The following is a 14,334-nucleotide window of genomic DNA, read 5'->3' as shown; positions in this document are numbered from 1 at the left end:
CTCCTAAGATACCGTGCGGCTTTGTTCTCCGATATGATCTCCAGGAGGGGCCGCGGAGCCTTGTGCCGGACGCACAGGCCCCGGGCTCCCTGGGCTGACACCGCGAAGACTCTCTCCCTTGAGTGGGAAGGGCTTGCGTGTGCAGGCGGGCCTCACCTGCTCGCGTTTCCGCCACCGTAAATAGGTGTCCCCTCTCACAGTAGGTGACCCTGACTCTCGGAAAGTCCGTGGTGTTGCAGGAAATGGACTCCCGGGACGTGTGCTGTCAGCGCAGAGCGCCTCACAAAGGTGGGGTGTGCCGTGCACCCAGTCTGCCCGTAGCGACCCGACATAGCTTGGCCGTGAGCTCGCCGTCCTAGAGCCGCGGCATCAGCAGAGAAGTGGCTGGTCTTGCCCCTCGGATCCACCGTGTTCCAGGTAGGGGACGACTGCCTGCGTCAGCGCAGCATGGCGTGCGGAAGTGCTGTGGGCCATGGAGGCCTGAGCGTGAGGGCCTCACGGAAGAGGCTGCAGCAGCAGGCCACTCTGGACGGGCCCGGCCACCCAGACACCCTCCCCAGATACGCAGCATCGTCCCTTGCAGGGACAGGGTGTCATATGCTGATGTCACAACGCAAGGAAGCACAGGTACACAACTGGGTCACAAGGCCCTGAAACCCTACAGTGTTAAACTGTAAAATATGATAAAAACAGTAAGGTCGCTGATGTGTGTGAACGCGCTTAACACAGACACTGGCAGACACAGTAGATCCTCTTTGTGGTTCCACATTTGCAAACGTAATTGTAACCCAAATCACAGCACCTTGTTGTCGTCAAAGACATGTTGCCGAGGGGGCACCGGTTGAGTTTCTCACCGGCACGTTCCCAGCTGAGCTTGAACAAGGGGCCACCTACATTCTTAGTTCAGCTCATATTGTAAACACGTGTCCTTCTCATTGTCCGGCACTATGTTTTCCACATCTTTGTGTTTCTGTCGGTGATTTCACTGTCTGGAACTATCCCCCAGGGTAGTGCGTCGTGTTCTTGCGTGTAGGAAGGCTGGGCTGCGCCTTAGAGAGTGTGCGGTGTTAGAAAAGCTTGGTTCAGGCATGAACTACAGTGCGGCAGGTGGTGAGCCCAGTGTTAAGGCCAATGTTAAGGAAGCAATAAGTCTGTTAATACGGTGTCTTCAAACAGAAGCACACATGAAACAAGGTGTCGTGTGCACTGGGAAACCGTGACCGGAGCCACGGCCAGAGCCGGGCAGAGCCCAGCCCGGTGCGTCCTGGGAGCCGTGGTGAAGTGTTCCTTAAATCCGCCCCTGTGTTGACCTTGACCCTGTAGGACACAGCGCCACAAATGACAGGAATGTACTGTCGTGTGTTTCCAACAATTACTGGTTGGATCTGAATGAGAATCTGAAAGTCTAAGAACAGAATTAGTTTCTCTGTTTTGTGGTGAAACAGAGGCCTTCCCTTCTAACGTGGTGTTCCTTCCTCTTTCTTTGCGTCTGTTTCAATGATTTCTTCCTGGTCTAACACTAATTTTTTGTATCAATAGAGTTGGAATATTTTGTTCTGCATGAGAAACTCTATATTTATTAATAAGTTACTTTCTAAAAAAAAATAAAAAAGACTTGTCTTCTCCCTGCCAGCTCTAATATTAGATGTTATATTTGCTTCTCAGAGACTTTGCAAGGCTCTAGGCATCGGTTTTAATTTTTGTTTTCTGATTAGACACAGAAATTCCCCTTTCTGTGCCAGCATCATGCCTGTGGGGCTGTTTTCCCCGCGTATTTGCAGAAGCAGAACTGAACAAGGTGGGAAGGACGGCCCAGGCCACCTGGTTGAGGAGACAGTAGTGGCTCCCGGCACCCCGGTCCCACCCCAGACCTGCTCCCACCCTACTCGTCCTGAGCTGTTTGGGTGCGGGGAGCCCCTACTGATGGAGCGTGGCTGGTGGGAACCCTCCTGAGAGCCGAGGCCCCCACTGCAGCCCAGGGCCAGCCTTGCGGCAGGCTTCCGTGTGGTCCTGAGGCCGCTCCGTGTTCTGTGCATCTGGAAGCCTCGGGCCGGTGCGGGAGGGCTGGTATTCCTGCTGGCGCTCTCGGTGGGAGGGACACGGGTCCAGGTGGCGGCGGTGGCCGAGTGGCCGCCTTGCGTGGCTGCTGTGACTGCTGGGTCCTGGGAGGGTGGCCGTCTCCAGACTCCGTCCTTCTTCATGCCCCTGCGATCTAGCATTTAAAAAACACAGGTAGTTCACCGCATCCCGGGAATACTCAGTCCTGAGACGACGCAGCACCTGGCGCCCTGCACCTCATGGTGCCCGTCCTCCCCCGCCCCGCCCCCCGGAACCCTCAACAGGCTCACCGCCAGGCACTGTCCATCCTGGGCTTTTCAGTTTGTTTCTTGCCATTCTCCTCCTTTGTGTCCCATCTTAAAGAAAGTCGTGGTCTCGTTCTCCGAATCTATGCTGAGCACCTCCCGTCCAGGCCCCTGCCCCGCGGGGTGGGCCCCAGCGCCAGACACCTGGTGGCTTTCCTCTGCACCTGAGCCTTGGCTGACCTCCCGGGAGGTGTGGGAGTCCTCAGAGTCCGGAGAGGAGCGTGCCAAAGGGCTCCCAGAGGGAGACCCCGCTCCTTGGGGACTGGAGTGGGCTTGTGCCCGTCCTCACCGTGAACACCGTGAAAACCGCTGCAGCCGGTTGGGGCACGTGTGTGGCCGGGCCTGTTGACCAGCTCACCTTTTGTCACTCTGTCGACCAGAACTCCTTCTGTTCGGAAGGGGGATCCCCTGGCGCTCCATCCGCGCCCCACCGTGATGGGCAGTTGCCGAGAGGGCAGTGCGGGCAGGGCGCTCCTTCAGCAAGCGCCACAAACCCGGTAACTGCTCGTCCCCCTGCACAGAACCCACGCGAGGCGGTGACAGTTTGCAGTATGTTGAAGTGCTTTGTGGCTGAGAGCAGTGTAATGCAAAATAGGAAAAAAATTGCAGCCCAAGGACCAACTTCCCACAGAGGGGGGCTGGTCTGCACACTTCAGGTGATCCATTCACACGGCGTTAAGGGAGNCTAGTGTATCCCTCTAGCTAATAGTTTAAATACTTTCCCAACACAGCCTCTGCTTCCCCTGGGCCTTCGGTCCACGTGACCCTGGGGTCTGGAAGGGACAAAGCCCTCAGGGCTCTTGGATGAAGCCATTTGTGTCCACCCACTATTTGTAAACAGCCCTGGGCTCAGAAGCCCCAGCTTATTGCAAGTAAAGGCAATAGATTAACATTACGTTCCAGGGATCACGAAGCAGAAAAGGGGAAGGAAGTGAATCACAGGCTGACCCTGCGGAGAGGATCGGATTTGTGGCGGTCCCTGCGCTTCCACTGTGGGGGGCTGGTCACCGCGGCGGCGCTCTCACAGGTAGTCGCCAGGGAAATCCTTGTTCCGTTTGGGGATCCGGCGCTCCCTGCCCGTGGGTCCACGGCACACCGCAGACCCCGCGTCCGGCTGTCTTGCTCACAGTGCCCCTTACCTCAGAAGCCCCTGGTGGGAGGCTCAGTGAGCCTCCATGTGCTCCGGCACGGCCGGGTGCCCAGACCGGCAGGACAAGGTGGCGCTTGGCCAAGGGGCAGCAGCGTCTCCGAGGGCAGCGTGGGGACGTGTGCGGGGCATTTGGGGACGAGGACTGTGGTCTCTGCTCAGCCCCTACACACCTGCCCTCCCTTCTCTTCCTCGTGTCCGGGACGCTTCCGGGCGCTGGTGTGCTCCGGCCTTGGCTTCCCACGGCGGCTCCTACGGGAAAGCCAGAGCCTCCGGGCCAGGAATGCCTCCCCATTTCACAGCCGAGTGAACTGAGGCCAATGAGGTTACAGCCCTAGCGGAGGGGACGTACGTAGACTTGTGGTGAGAGCTCGGTGTAGAGACTTCCATGTTGTCACACGCAGGGGCCAGTCTGAGTCCCTGTCGTGGCACCGGGCTGGACTCCTGACCCTCCCTGAATGTCACCAGAGGGGACAGGCGCGGTGGCGGGGCCAGGGCTGGGCGGCCCAGGGGCCGTGCCGCGTCACCAGCGCTGGGTTGTGAGAAGCCGTCGCTCCGAGTGCTTGCCGAGCACCAGGCGCATCCCCAGGCGTCAGCTGTGTCCCTGGCTGGCCAGGCTGCCGCACGCAGCTCCCGGCCCCTCCTGCCGGCCCCACGGGAATGGCGGGCAGAGGGACGCGCTCTCCTCCACGACGCGGGCGAGCCAGGAAAGCCCGCAGGGTCTTCAGAGGAGGTTCTCTGCAGCTGAGGGAGTTTTGGGTTTGGGGAATCCATCCGCCGGGAAATTTTGGACATTTGGGTGGGACTGGAAATGTCACAAGGCTACGCCAAACCACGGTCCTCGTGTGAAGGTCTGTGATCCGTGCCCTTTGGTTGGCGGGGGAGGCCTGTTGGTCAGGACCTTCTCTCAACGTACAAGACAGCTGCACCCAGTGTCATGACTCGGTCACAGCTGTGAATCTGTCACCCCCCAGGTGTGCGAGGCCCTGGCAGGGACATGCCCTCAGAGAGCCAGACATTTGGGGAGCCACAAGTGTCCTGCAGGACAGTGAATGTGCTCAGTGCCCAGGGGGCCCCGCACCGGCTGGCAGCTCTGCAGGGGTGTGCTGTGGGTCAGAGTGTGCGTGGGGGTGAGGCCAAGAGGGACTCTGGGAGGGGGTGGAGGCCGGAGCTCAGTGTGCAGGGAGGGGGTGGAGGCCGGAGCTCAGTGTGCAGGGAGGGGTGGAGGCCGGAGCTCACTGTGCAGGGAGGGGTGGAGGCCGGAGCTCACTGTGCAGGGAGGGGGTGGAGGCCGGAGCTCACTGCACTGGGGAGACAGACATGGAGGCAGAAGTGGCCGTGGCTCTGGTGGACGGGACCAGGAGGATCCGGCTGGGTGGCTTCGGGTAGAGGCCTGGAGAGCCAGTGTGTGTGGGGTGAGCGGGTCTGGAGGGTGGGACACACGTGCCCCCCGGGGACAGGTCGGGGCCAGAGTGCAGCCACGGCTCCGGTCAGGTCTCTAATCACTGGCAACGGAAACCAAGCAGAAAGGATGAACATGGTGGTGTTTTCAGGGCGTTTCAGCAGAGTTTTGTGAAGGTGTAGACATTTCTTGTAGAAAGAAGTCGAAGAGAAAGTCCATGGGCTGGGACACGGCTGCCTCGCGTCTGTGCTGGGGGAGGGGAGCACCTCCCTCCCTGCAGCCTNCCTCCCCTCCCCCTCCTTCCTCCCTCCTCTCCTCCCCCTCCCCCTCCTCCCTTCTTCTTCCCTCTCCCCTTCAGATGAATAAAATTATTTAAAAAGTGATTTATTTTTCAAACTGATGTTCAACACAGTATTTAAAAAGCTTTGAAAATTTTAATCATTTCTGTCTGGCAATTCCCTACTAGTTATTTTTATACTAAATAGTTCTTAATGACTTTGATAAGTTTTTTAAACGGTTCCTGTCAGGAGAAATTTAAAAATACCAGTCTCTCCCCGTTTCGCTTTTGATTCCTACCACTCCTGTGGGAGCCAAATACTAAAATCTGTTTCGATAACAATTTTTCTTCTTCCCTTGCAATATCTGCTTGTTCTCGTTGGTTGATTGGGGTTGATTTGAATTTTTTATAAGAACACTACCGTGTGCGGGTTAGAAAAGCAAAGCCTGTCGACAGAATTCTTGGAACATGGGGACAAAGGCACAGTGTCAAGAATCCGGAGCCTGGCAGAGGCCACACGTGGAACAAGCCGTGGCTTTGAGGCCTGCGTGTCGTCCGCGTGTCCATGTTTCCTACGTAGCTTTCAGAGAAGCGACACTCTGTGCGGAGGCGGTTCTGAGCCCCTTCTTAATGGTCTCTTCCAGTGTTCTGGGCCCAGCCGTGACCTTCCGAGTGAGCGCCAGCGTCCAGAACATGACGACGGGAGATGTCGCGCAGGCAGCAGGTAAGGCTGTTTTGACACAACACACGTGGGCACACACGCCCAGCCCGGGCGGAGGAGGTGCACAGTGTCCCCAGCACCCCGATATTTCACGGGGGGACGGCAGAGTCGGTCAGCACGAATGCCTCATCAACACGTGTGACAGGCCGGGCTGCGGGTGCAGGAAGCCCGAGACACAGAGCCCGCTGCCCAGGGGAGCTGGGCCTGGTGAGTGTGGCGCCCCCTTGTGGACCGAGCCAGTGCCATTTTGCTTTGAGGTTTTCCACGTCCCGAGTGAGAAGCGCACAGTGGCTGCGCTTCTGTCTGTCCCAGACCACGTCAGTGCAGGACGGGGGGTTCGAATAGAAACAGAGAACTTCATTCCAGCTTTGCTTCTCGGACCCCAGTTATTCCCACTCACCTGCCTGGAGACCTAGCGAGTGACCTCGGCATGGGGTGGCCCTTGGCCGTGGGTGTCAGCAGCGTTCCGTCTGACGGGGTCAGCTGTCGCTCTTGTCTAGTTTGGTGGCTGTTGAATTTTACTTGTAGGACATCCTGGTGCCCTTACTTAGTCTTTTTGCTAAAGCACTGGTCTCGGGGGCCAGGGATGTCTGGTGAGGGGACACTTCCTTGCAAAGTTGTACTCTGCCCCAGAAACCTGACCAACTTCAACTGTGTGGAGAGCCCAGCGCCCCGGGCTTCGCTTCCGTGGCCCGTGTCGCTGGGAGGCCAAAGGGCCGGGGGTCTCGGCAGGCAGTAAAGCGTCTTTCCCAGTGGAGCCGCCTGATGTGGCCCCAGGGAGAGAAGCCGGCGGACTTCAGTCCACGTGCCCGGCCCCATGAAAGGGAATGGGATCCCGTGTCAATGGCCGTGAGCCTCGTGGCTGCAGGCCCCTCCTTCCCTCCAGCATCCGTCCTAGCTTCTCCGCAGCGGAGATTGTCCAACGAAGTTCAGACCCGGTCAGTGACTGGGTTTTTATGCAGAAACAATCACAGCTGTCCCACAGGCGGCTGCTCATCCCAGTGCTGGGAAGCGACGCTTTCCAGGTCGGATTTGCGGGGACATCAGGACGCAGCAACGAGTAGAATAAACTGCAAGGAGCTCTTTTAATCTTTTACAATCATGGCAGCATACTCACTGACAGTGGTCTTTGATTTATTGCTTTCTGGGGAAAATGGGTTTGATTATTTAAAATCTAGTTTCTTGGTCATTTTCAATGTGTTCATGTCGTGTACTGAAGTGCTGTATGCTGGGTGGGGGATTGCACACCAGACATGTTCGAGAGCCATGGCAGTAACTTCCTGAGTACTTGAATCTGCTCAGGTATACCAGTGTGTTTACAGGGCTGTGCAAGCGAGTGTTTCTAGCAGTGCATGTGCAAGAGGGGACGGCGTGTACTTTTAAAGACTTAGTTCTTTTATGTTGTACATAATTTTATCATGTTACGAATGTACCTGGTGCTATACAGGAAAAAGATTATGAGAAATAGCTTGGTGAATCCAAGCTATGTTTGAATCTACATCAGGATTCTGTGGTTTGGCAGTGGACACACCAAGGGTAGTGGTACTGAGTTCCAGTCTCCGAGGAAGAGAAGTGAGCTCTCTGAGCACTAGACTCACTCACGTGTTAACAAGGAAAGGAAGTTTTTATGGTTTCTTGTTTTAAAAGATATGTGGAGCCTTGTTGCAAGCTGCTGAACGGCACTGTCGGGCAGACCTGGGTCAGGTGGGCTGGCGGCCCTCAGCACCCTGTGCGACAGAGCCCTCGGCACCCAGCGGGACAGAGCCCTCGGCACCCAGTGGGACAGAGCCCTCGGCACCCTGAGCGACAGAGCCCTCGGCACCCTGTGTGACAGAGCCCTCAGCATCCTGTGTGACAGAGCCCTCGGCACCCAGTGGGACAGAGCCCTCGGCACCCTGAGCGACAGAGCCCTCGGCACCCTGTGTGACAGAGCCCTCAGCATCCTGTGTNTGTTTTAAAAGATATGTGGAGCCTTGTTGCAAGCTGCTGAACGGCACTGTCGGGCAGACCTGGGTCAGGTGGGCTGGCGGCCCTCAGCACCCAGCGGGACAGAGCCCTCGGCACCCTGTGCGACAGAGCCCTGGGCACCCTGCGCGATAGAGCCCTCGGCACCCAGCGGGACAGAGCCCTCGGCACCCTGCGCGACAGAGCCCTTGGCACCCTGCGCGACAGAGCCCTCGGCACCCAGCGGGACAGAGCCCTCGGCACCCTGCGCGACAGAGCCCTTGGCACCCTGCGCGACAGAGCCCTCGGCACCCTGAGGGACAGAGCCCTCGGCACCCAGTGGGACAGAGCCCTCGGCACCCTGCGCGACAGAGCCCTTGGCACCCTGAGGGACAGAGCCCTCGGCACCCAGTGGGACAGAGCCCTCAGCACCCTGAGGGACAGAGCCCTCGGCACCCTGAGGGACAGGGCCTACAGTTGGGATCGCTGCCTGCAAACCCAGGGACTGTGTGGAACGACGCGCAGGTGTCTCCTGTTATTTATTATTAATGAAGGGGACACACCCCTGTTGGTGGAACTGAAAGGGAATTTATTTTTGCTAATTTCATACAGAGTGATAGAAAACTTAACGAACAGGCACGTAGTTCCTACAGCAAACGTCAGCGCTGTGTGTCCTGGCTGATGAGCGCAGCTGGTTTTCGGCGTCCGGATTCTGTTCCCTGTACCATGGGACTCTCTCCTGGACGTTCCGCCCCGTGTATGAACCTGTATGCGCTTGAGAGGGCGCGGGAGCGCGCGGCGTGAGTGACCCGTGAGAGGGCGCGGGTCCCGCGTGAGGAGACGGTTCCGCACTGCAGAGCGGTGGAAACAGCTGGTGCTGGTGTGTAGGTGGCGCCCGTGCGATCCGGGTGCAGAGCTCGCTGACTCCGCAGCCGTGCACACCGCGCTGAGTCAGTTGTTACCTCTGGTCTTTCTGGACAAGTCATCTGACCAAGCAGAGAAGTCCTTCTGTGCCCTTCGCGTCCTTTTTTCTTACGTAGTATATTTCTCATCAACGTTTGTGTTTCTCCCATCCGAGAAGATACGGTTAAGTGACCTTTGCCTCGCGCTCTGTAGCACCGCACACCTCATGACCCCTGGGCTCCTGTCACCTACTACCAGCGGTCACCTTACAGACTGTCCCGGTGGCGGCAGGCCGTGGATTTTCGGTGCTCGGCTTCCGCTTGGTGGCATGTCCAGCTCACTCGCTGATGGCGAGGCTGGTGGTCGGCCGTCCTGGGCGGAGGCCTCCCGGGGACCTGGAAGCACTGGGCTGCTTGTGGGGTGGGTGGCCCGCAGGGCGGGTGGGGCACAGCACGGGCTGCTCACGTTAGCAGGAAGGACGGCCGTCTGGCGGCCCCCGAGCAAGTGCCTGACGGCTGCAGCTTCCAGAAGGTTTGGACGGGGGATAGGAGGGGAAGGGCACTGGCCCCATCAGTCCGTTCTAAACAGCCAGGTAATTGCTTCTGGCATCTTGACAAGCGTCTGCCGGAGTGGAGGGCAGTGCTGTCGGCGCGGCGGAGCCGTGCTAACCGGCCCAGCTGGAGAAGACTCCCTGAGCCATGTTTCCGTAATGAGAAGTTGTGAAGGCCAGTTTTCCTCATGGCTTCACCCTGAGCGTAAATGAGTCAGTGCTATGAGGGGATTTTGTTTGCCCTAATTTGCAGGGTTACCTGTGAAGAAATATATGAACGACGCTGAGGGAGGGGTTAGGGATGGGGACTTAGACTAAATACTAGAAACTGTATTATGCGATATTCACTGCTAGACAAAGGGAGCCCGTGTATTACCAGCACCTTGTGCGGGGGGAGCATGTTCTCCCTTGTGGAGGGGTGAGTGGGTGCCGCCCTGTTTGCTCCAGGAGGCACTTGGCCTCCTTCGACTGTTGAGAACATCAGACACTCTCCGTGCTCCTGGGGTCCCAAGTCGTTCTGGTCTGCTTTGTGCCATTCACGGGGCGTGCCCAGGCTCACGGCCTTCTGTTGGGTACGGACGGCACCTGGAGCCCACCACCTCTCCACCTGCTGCTTCTGGAAGGGCCCGGACCACGCCCGCCAGGTCAGCCTCTCTGCTCTGACAGCCTGTGGGAAATATCAGGCCGGAGCCTTTCCTGGGTGGGACCATGGTCTGCGTGCCTTCTTACCTGCCCCACAGGTAAAGCGTGACACAGAGTGCTAAGTAAGCGTTGCCAAATTAGTCACTGGTCTTCCCACTTTATGTGGGACGTTGTCTAATTTTACCAGCAGGCAGGCTCTACGTGGGCGCAGGGGTCTCATGTGAGCCCAGGACCTGGAATCAGTGCTTTGTCCCGTTGCGTAGACCCCTCAGCGTGTGGTAGACACGGGGTCAGAGAGGGGCAGAGTCCAGCCCGGGGCTGGGGCCTGCGGTGGGGTTCCCCAGCTCGTGTGTGCACGGCCACCTCCAAGTTGTGGGACTGTGGGCAAGTCCCGGATGGGGCACGGCGCTGACTCTGCGGGTCCCGTGAAGGTCAAATGAGGCAGCCCTGCCTGCTGAAATCGCAACAGGTCAGTTATTGCTGACCTTACGTTCCCGCCACGGGTCTGGGAGCCACAGCTGCTGCTTCTGTAACGTGAGGACGTGCGGGCACGGACAGGGTAGCGTGTGGGTGAGCGCTTCATGGTGGGTGACCCACGTGTGCTGTGTGCAGCCGGGTCGCCTCTATGAGCACAGCCCTCTCCTCACAGCTCTGCGTATTCCCCCGGATGGCCGGCCTTCAGATCTGAATCCGGATCGATTCTGGGGGAACCCACATTCGATGGGGCTGGGGTGGGACTTAGGTGTCTCCTTGTAAGCTGAGAAGCCACTGGTGTGACATGACCTGAAACACCTACGAGAGTCTGCCCGGCTGGCTGACCGCGTTGGTGGGCGTGAGAGGAGGGAAGTAACGGAGCCGGGAGGCCTTCCTGGCGGAAATCCTGGTCTGAGGCGATGCTGTCTTGGAAAGGGTGACAGGGCCCAGATGCTCAGGGCTGGACGCGGTTTGCAGATTTAACGGACTCGGCGGCAGGCAGGAGACTGGATGTGAGGTGAGGGAAGGAGAGGTGGAGGCCCAAGCACCTGGCGGCGGGGGTCCGGTGTGGGGCAAGGTGAGCCCGGAAATAGACGTCCAGATGCAGGCGGGTGGGCGTTCGCACGTGGTCCGGGCAGGACCCGGGCACCGGCACAGCCTACACGGCGTTTCTCTTCGCTGCCTCCGCTGCTCCGTGCCCACCGCCCCGGGGGTTCAGTGAGGGCACGTGGGGAGCTCCCGTGTGCAGGGGTGTGAGCAGCGGGCGTGAGGGGCTCTCTGAAGCTGGCCCCCACTGAACCTTCGCTGTTGCGCCGAGCATGGGTGCTAGAGCCCCAGTCCTCGCCGGGCCCGTTTCCGGTGGTGCGCACTCTGTCCACAGGCGGATGAGCCTCCTGCGTTCTGTCAGCAACTTAGCGCAGAAAGGTCGGCGGTCGTACCCAGACAGGAGGAGCACGGCGCACACTTGAGCGAGGGGGCCGGGGAAGGTGCTGGGGGGGCCCTCGCCGAGTGCACCTCGTGGCCAGGGCTCAATGACACACCCCCCATGTGGGCGAGCCAGCACCACCTTCCGGCAGTTTCCATCTGCCGCAGTGCTGCCCACAGGCCTGGCACAGCCAGCTGTCTCAAAGGGAGAACATGGGTGTCTGTTAGAAGCCCCCTTCCTGGGAGCCCTTTCACAAACCACGGTCCCTGTGGCATCTGGATGGACGAGGAGGAGTGGCAGAGCGGAACACTCTAGTCCAGGCGGCCTGCGGTCCCGTGGCGGGCTCAGCGCACCTGCATGGCTTCTTGTGGCCTGCCGCTCCCTGGGCTCGGACAGCCCTTAGTGCCTGTCCCTCAGGGGCCCATGGGGGCCAGGCTGGGAGGGTATCTTCTGGCCGAGCAGCCCTCACGAGCAGCGCACGGCCACACCCAGGTCTTCAGCCCTGGAGGCGCCCCCGCGTCATGCTCCCGGACGCTCTCTGAGGCCCAGTATTTGAAGAACTCTTGCACAACAGATGTGTGGCACGCTGGCCCCGCCACAGCCCTTCCCACCCATTGGCCCGTGGCCGCAGTGCAGGGTGGCTGGGATCAGCAAGCTGTCACCTGGCTGGCCGTCCCCAGGGCAGGTCTTGCAGATGCTGGGACTCAGGAGAGGACCTCTCACTGGAAGGGTAGAGGGTCAGGAAGGTGTCCGAGCCCAGAGCTGCGTGGGGTGGGGCAGGAATGGGCCCCGGCCTTTGGGAGCAGCACGAGTCTATGTGGCGCTTGGGCAAGAGCCCCTCAGACGTCCGTATGCATATTTGTCATTGGCGGAACCTGCTGGTCGGAACCCCAGCTGCGGGCAGCTCTGTGTCCTCACAGCCTGCTTCCTATCCATCAGCCACGTTTTCTGCCTGCCAGGGCTCCTTCTTAAACTGAACCTGGCGACTGACACGGCAAGACTGGTTCCCCAACCCGTCTGGCCCTGTGGTCCTTCTCCGTAGGGGGTACGCAGTGATGTGCGTCAGGCACCTGCTTCACCTGTGGTCAAGGACGGCACCCCTCGGGCAGCTGGCCGGCCCGCCAGCAGAGCAGGAAGGGGTCAGCTGGATGGCGTGAGGTGTCTGCTGCAGCTCAGAGGGATACGGCTTCCCTGCTTAGCACCTGTTTCTCCAGTGTGGGCGTGTCGGCCGCAGCGGAGTGCCCCGTGAGTGGTGACCGGGCTAGAGCTGGTTCTGTTTCCCACGCTCCATCTGGATGTGCGCCGTGCGGCCCCAGACGGTGGAGGCTGGCAGAGGAGAGCCTCGAAGGGTGGGGTGGGTTCTCATTGGGTCTCGTCAAGCCCTGGGTTCCTTCTTCATCAGACACAGGACTGGTAATTATGCTCCGTGGGCTTGCATGGCCATCACACGAGGCAGGACGGGTCTCCTGGGAGAGATTTGCATTCCGAGGGCCGTGGGGATTCTTAGCCGCCATTGCTCCCCTCAGATCGCTGCTGTGTCTGTGTGCCTGGACCGCGTGGGACCAGAAGGTACGGGCCTGTGCCTCACGACACAGCCTCTCTCGGGTCAGGGCCACCCGCCAGGCGTGGCTGGTGGCAGTGACGTCTGGGAGCCGCCGACCGCTCCGTCCCCAAAGGTGGAGCCGAGTGGTCACGGTCTTTAGACCCCGCCACCAAGCTGGGTGCCTTGCCCACGGCAGGAGCTCATCAGCGTTTAGGTTTGATCCAAACAACAAACGTGGAGCGAAGAAAACTGTGAGGCATTTGAAGTACGTTTCCCCTGTTTCACGAGACACCCTGAATGCAGTGTTTTCACCAAAAAGCGAGTGTATGGCATTTTCACTTGTGTGGAGATAAGACTTCACCTGACTCTACCCCACACACCTGNGTGCGGAGCCAGGAGAGGAATTCCAGGAAAAGAGGAGAAATGCAGGCTGTCTCCCATGAACTTAGGATCCTGCCCAGGACGATGGCTGATGCTCGAGGGCGCGCTGAGCAAGGCTCCCTCAGAATCTGACGTTCTGCTGCCCGCCGCCAGCGCGTGAGCGGCCCTAGCTGCGGGCCTGCTGCCAGCCTGCCCCAGGGGTCCGCTCGGCCCGGGACCGTGTCCGGACGGGAGGCGCCTCCGGGAGCGGCGGCCACCCGAGGCTGGAGCAACTCAAGGGACCTGTGACCTAAAGTAAGGTAAACTTCCACACCTTCCCGAGAGAAGACGCCCAGTGCCGCCCACTTCTACCTTCTTGCCAAAGAGGCGGGAGACATTGGAAGGCACCTCCACGGGGAGAAGCACCATGTGGGGTTCCGGCCCCCCGACTGCCCCCCGAGTGGGGCCGGAGCCTCATGGAAGTGGAGCCAGGAGCCCGCCCCCTTGTGGAGGAGAGCGTGGAGGGCGGGCGCCCATGGCAGGGGCGCCCCGACCCTCGTGCAGCCCGCAGGCAGCCCTCCACTCGGTGGCTGCCCTTCCTGCTCGCCTGGCTGCCGGCCAGGCAGGCGGTTCTCAGGGAGGGTAAACGGAAGCACAGCTCGCCGTCAGAAGGGACTCCAGGCATGTCAGTCTCCCGGGGCCCAGCGGGGCCACATCCGGGTGTAGGGCAGGCTCGTCCCAGAGGAAAGCGTGGTACCTGCTGTTCCACGCGCTCACCGTGTTCTCTCTCTCAAGGGGTGCATTCCAGGGGCGAAGCTCACGTAATTTTCTTATTCCGAAGGAATGCAGAGGGACAGTAACGTTCTCATGCTCCAGGGTAATTTCTAGTCTAAATACGCAATTTATCATCATTTAATAGAAGTCAGATTTCTTTTATCTGTAATTAAATCTAGAATGTGTTCTTTTTTGAAGGCCCTTGTGGATTTCTGACTTTATTCTAAATGAAGGAGTAACAGTTCACCCAGCATCAGTTTGGTGAAAGGTTCCACTTCCTGTGCTCCCGCTGTGGAAACATGAGAGCAG

The 14,334-nt window shown here is 59.3% G+C and overlaps 1 protein-coding gene across 1 annotated transcript in view; it reads left to right on the top strand.

Moving 5' to 3' along the window:
* PTPRN2 (protein tyrosine phosphatase receptor type N2) overlaps window positions 1-14,334 on the top strand; it is a 639,986-nt gene that overhangs the window by 265,455 nt on the left and 360,197 nt on the right. Inside the window, exon 11 of the mRNA XM_077761727.1 lies at window positions 5,834-5,913. Coding sequence (XP_077617853.1) covers window positions 5,834-5,913 — 80 coding nt within the window. The remainder of the gene's footprint in view (window positions 1-5,833; window positions 5,914-14,334) is intronic.

Source organism: Crocuta crocuta, unplaced genomic scaffold (genome assembly GCF_008692635.1).
Source record: "Crocuta crocuta isolate KB4526 unplaced genomic scaffold, BGI_CrCroc_1.0 scaffold408, whole genome shotgun sequence".
In the NCBI taxonomy this organism is placed as follows: Eukaryota; Metazoa; Chordata; class Mammalia; order Carnivora; family Hyaenidae; genus Crocuta; species Crocuta crocuta.
This window is presented reverse-complemented; position numbering and strand designations above follow the sequence as displayed.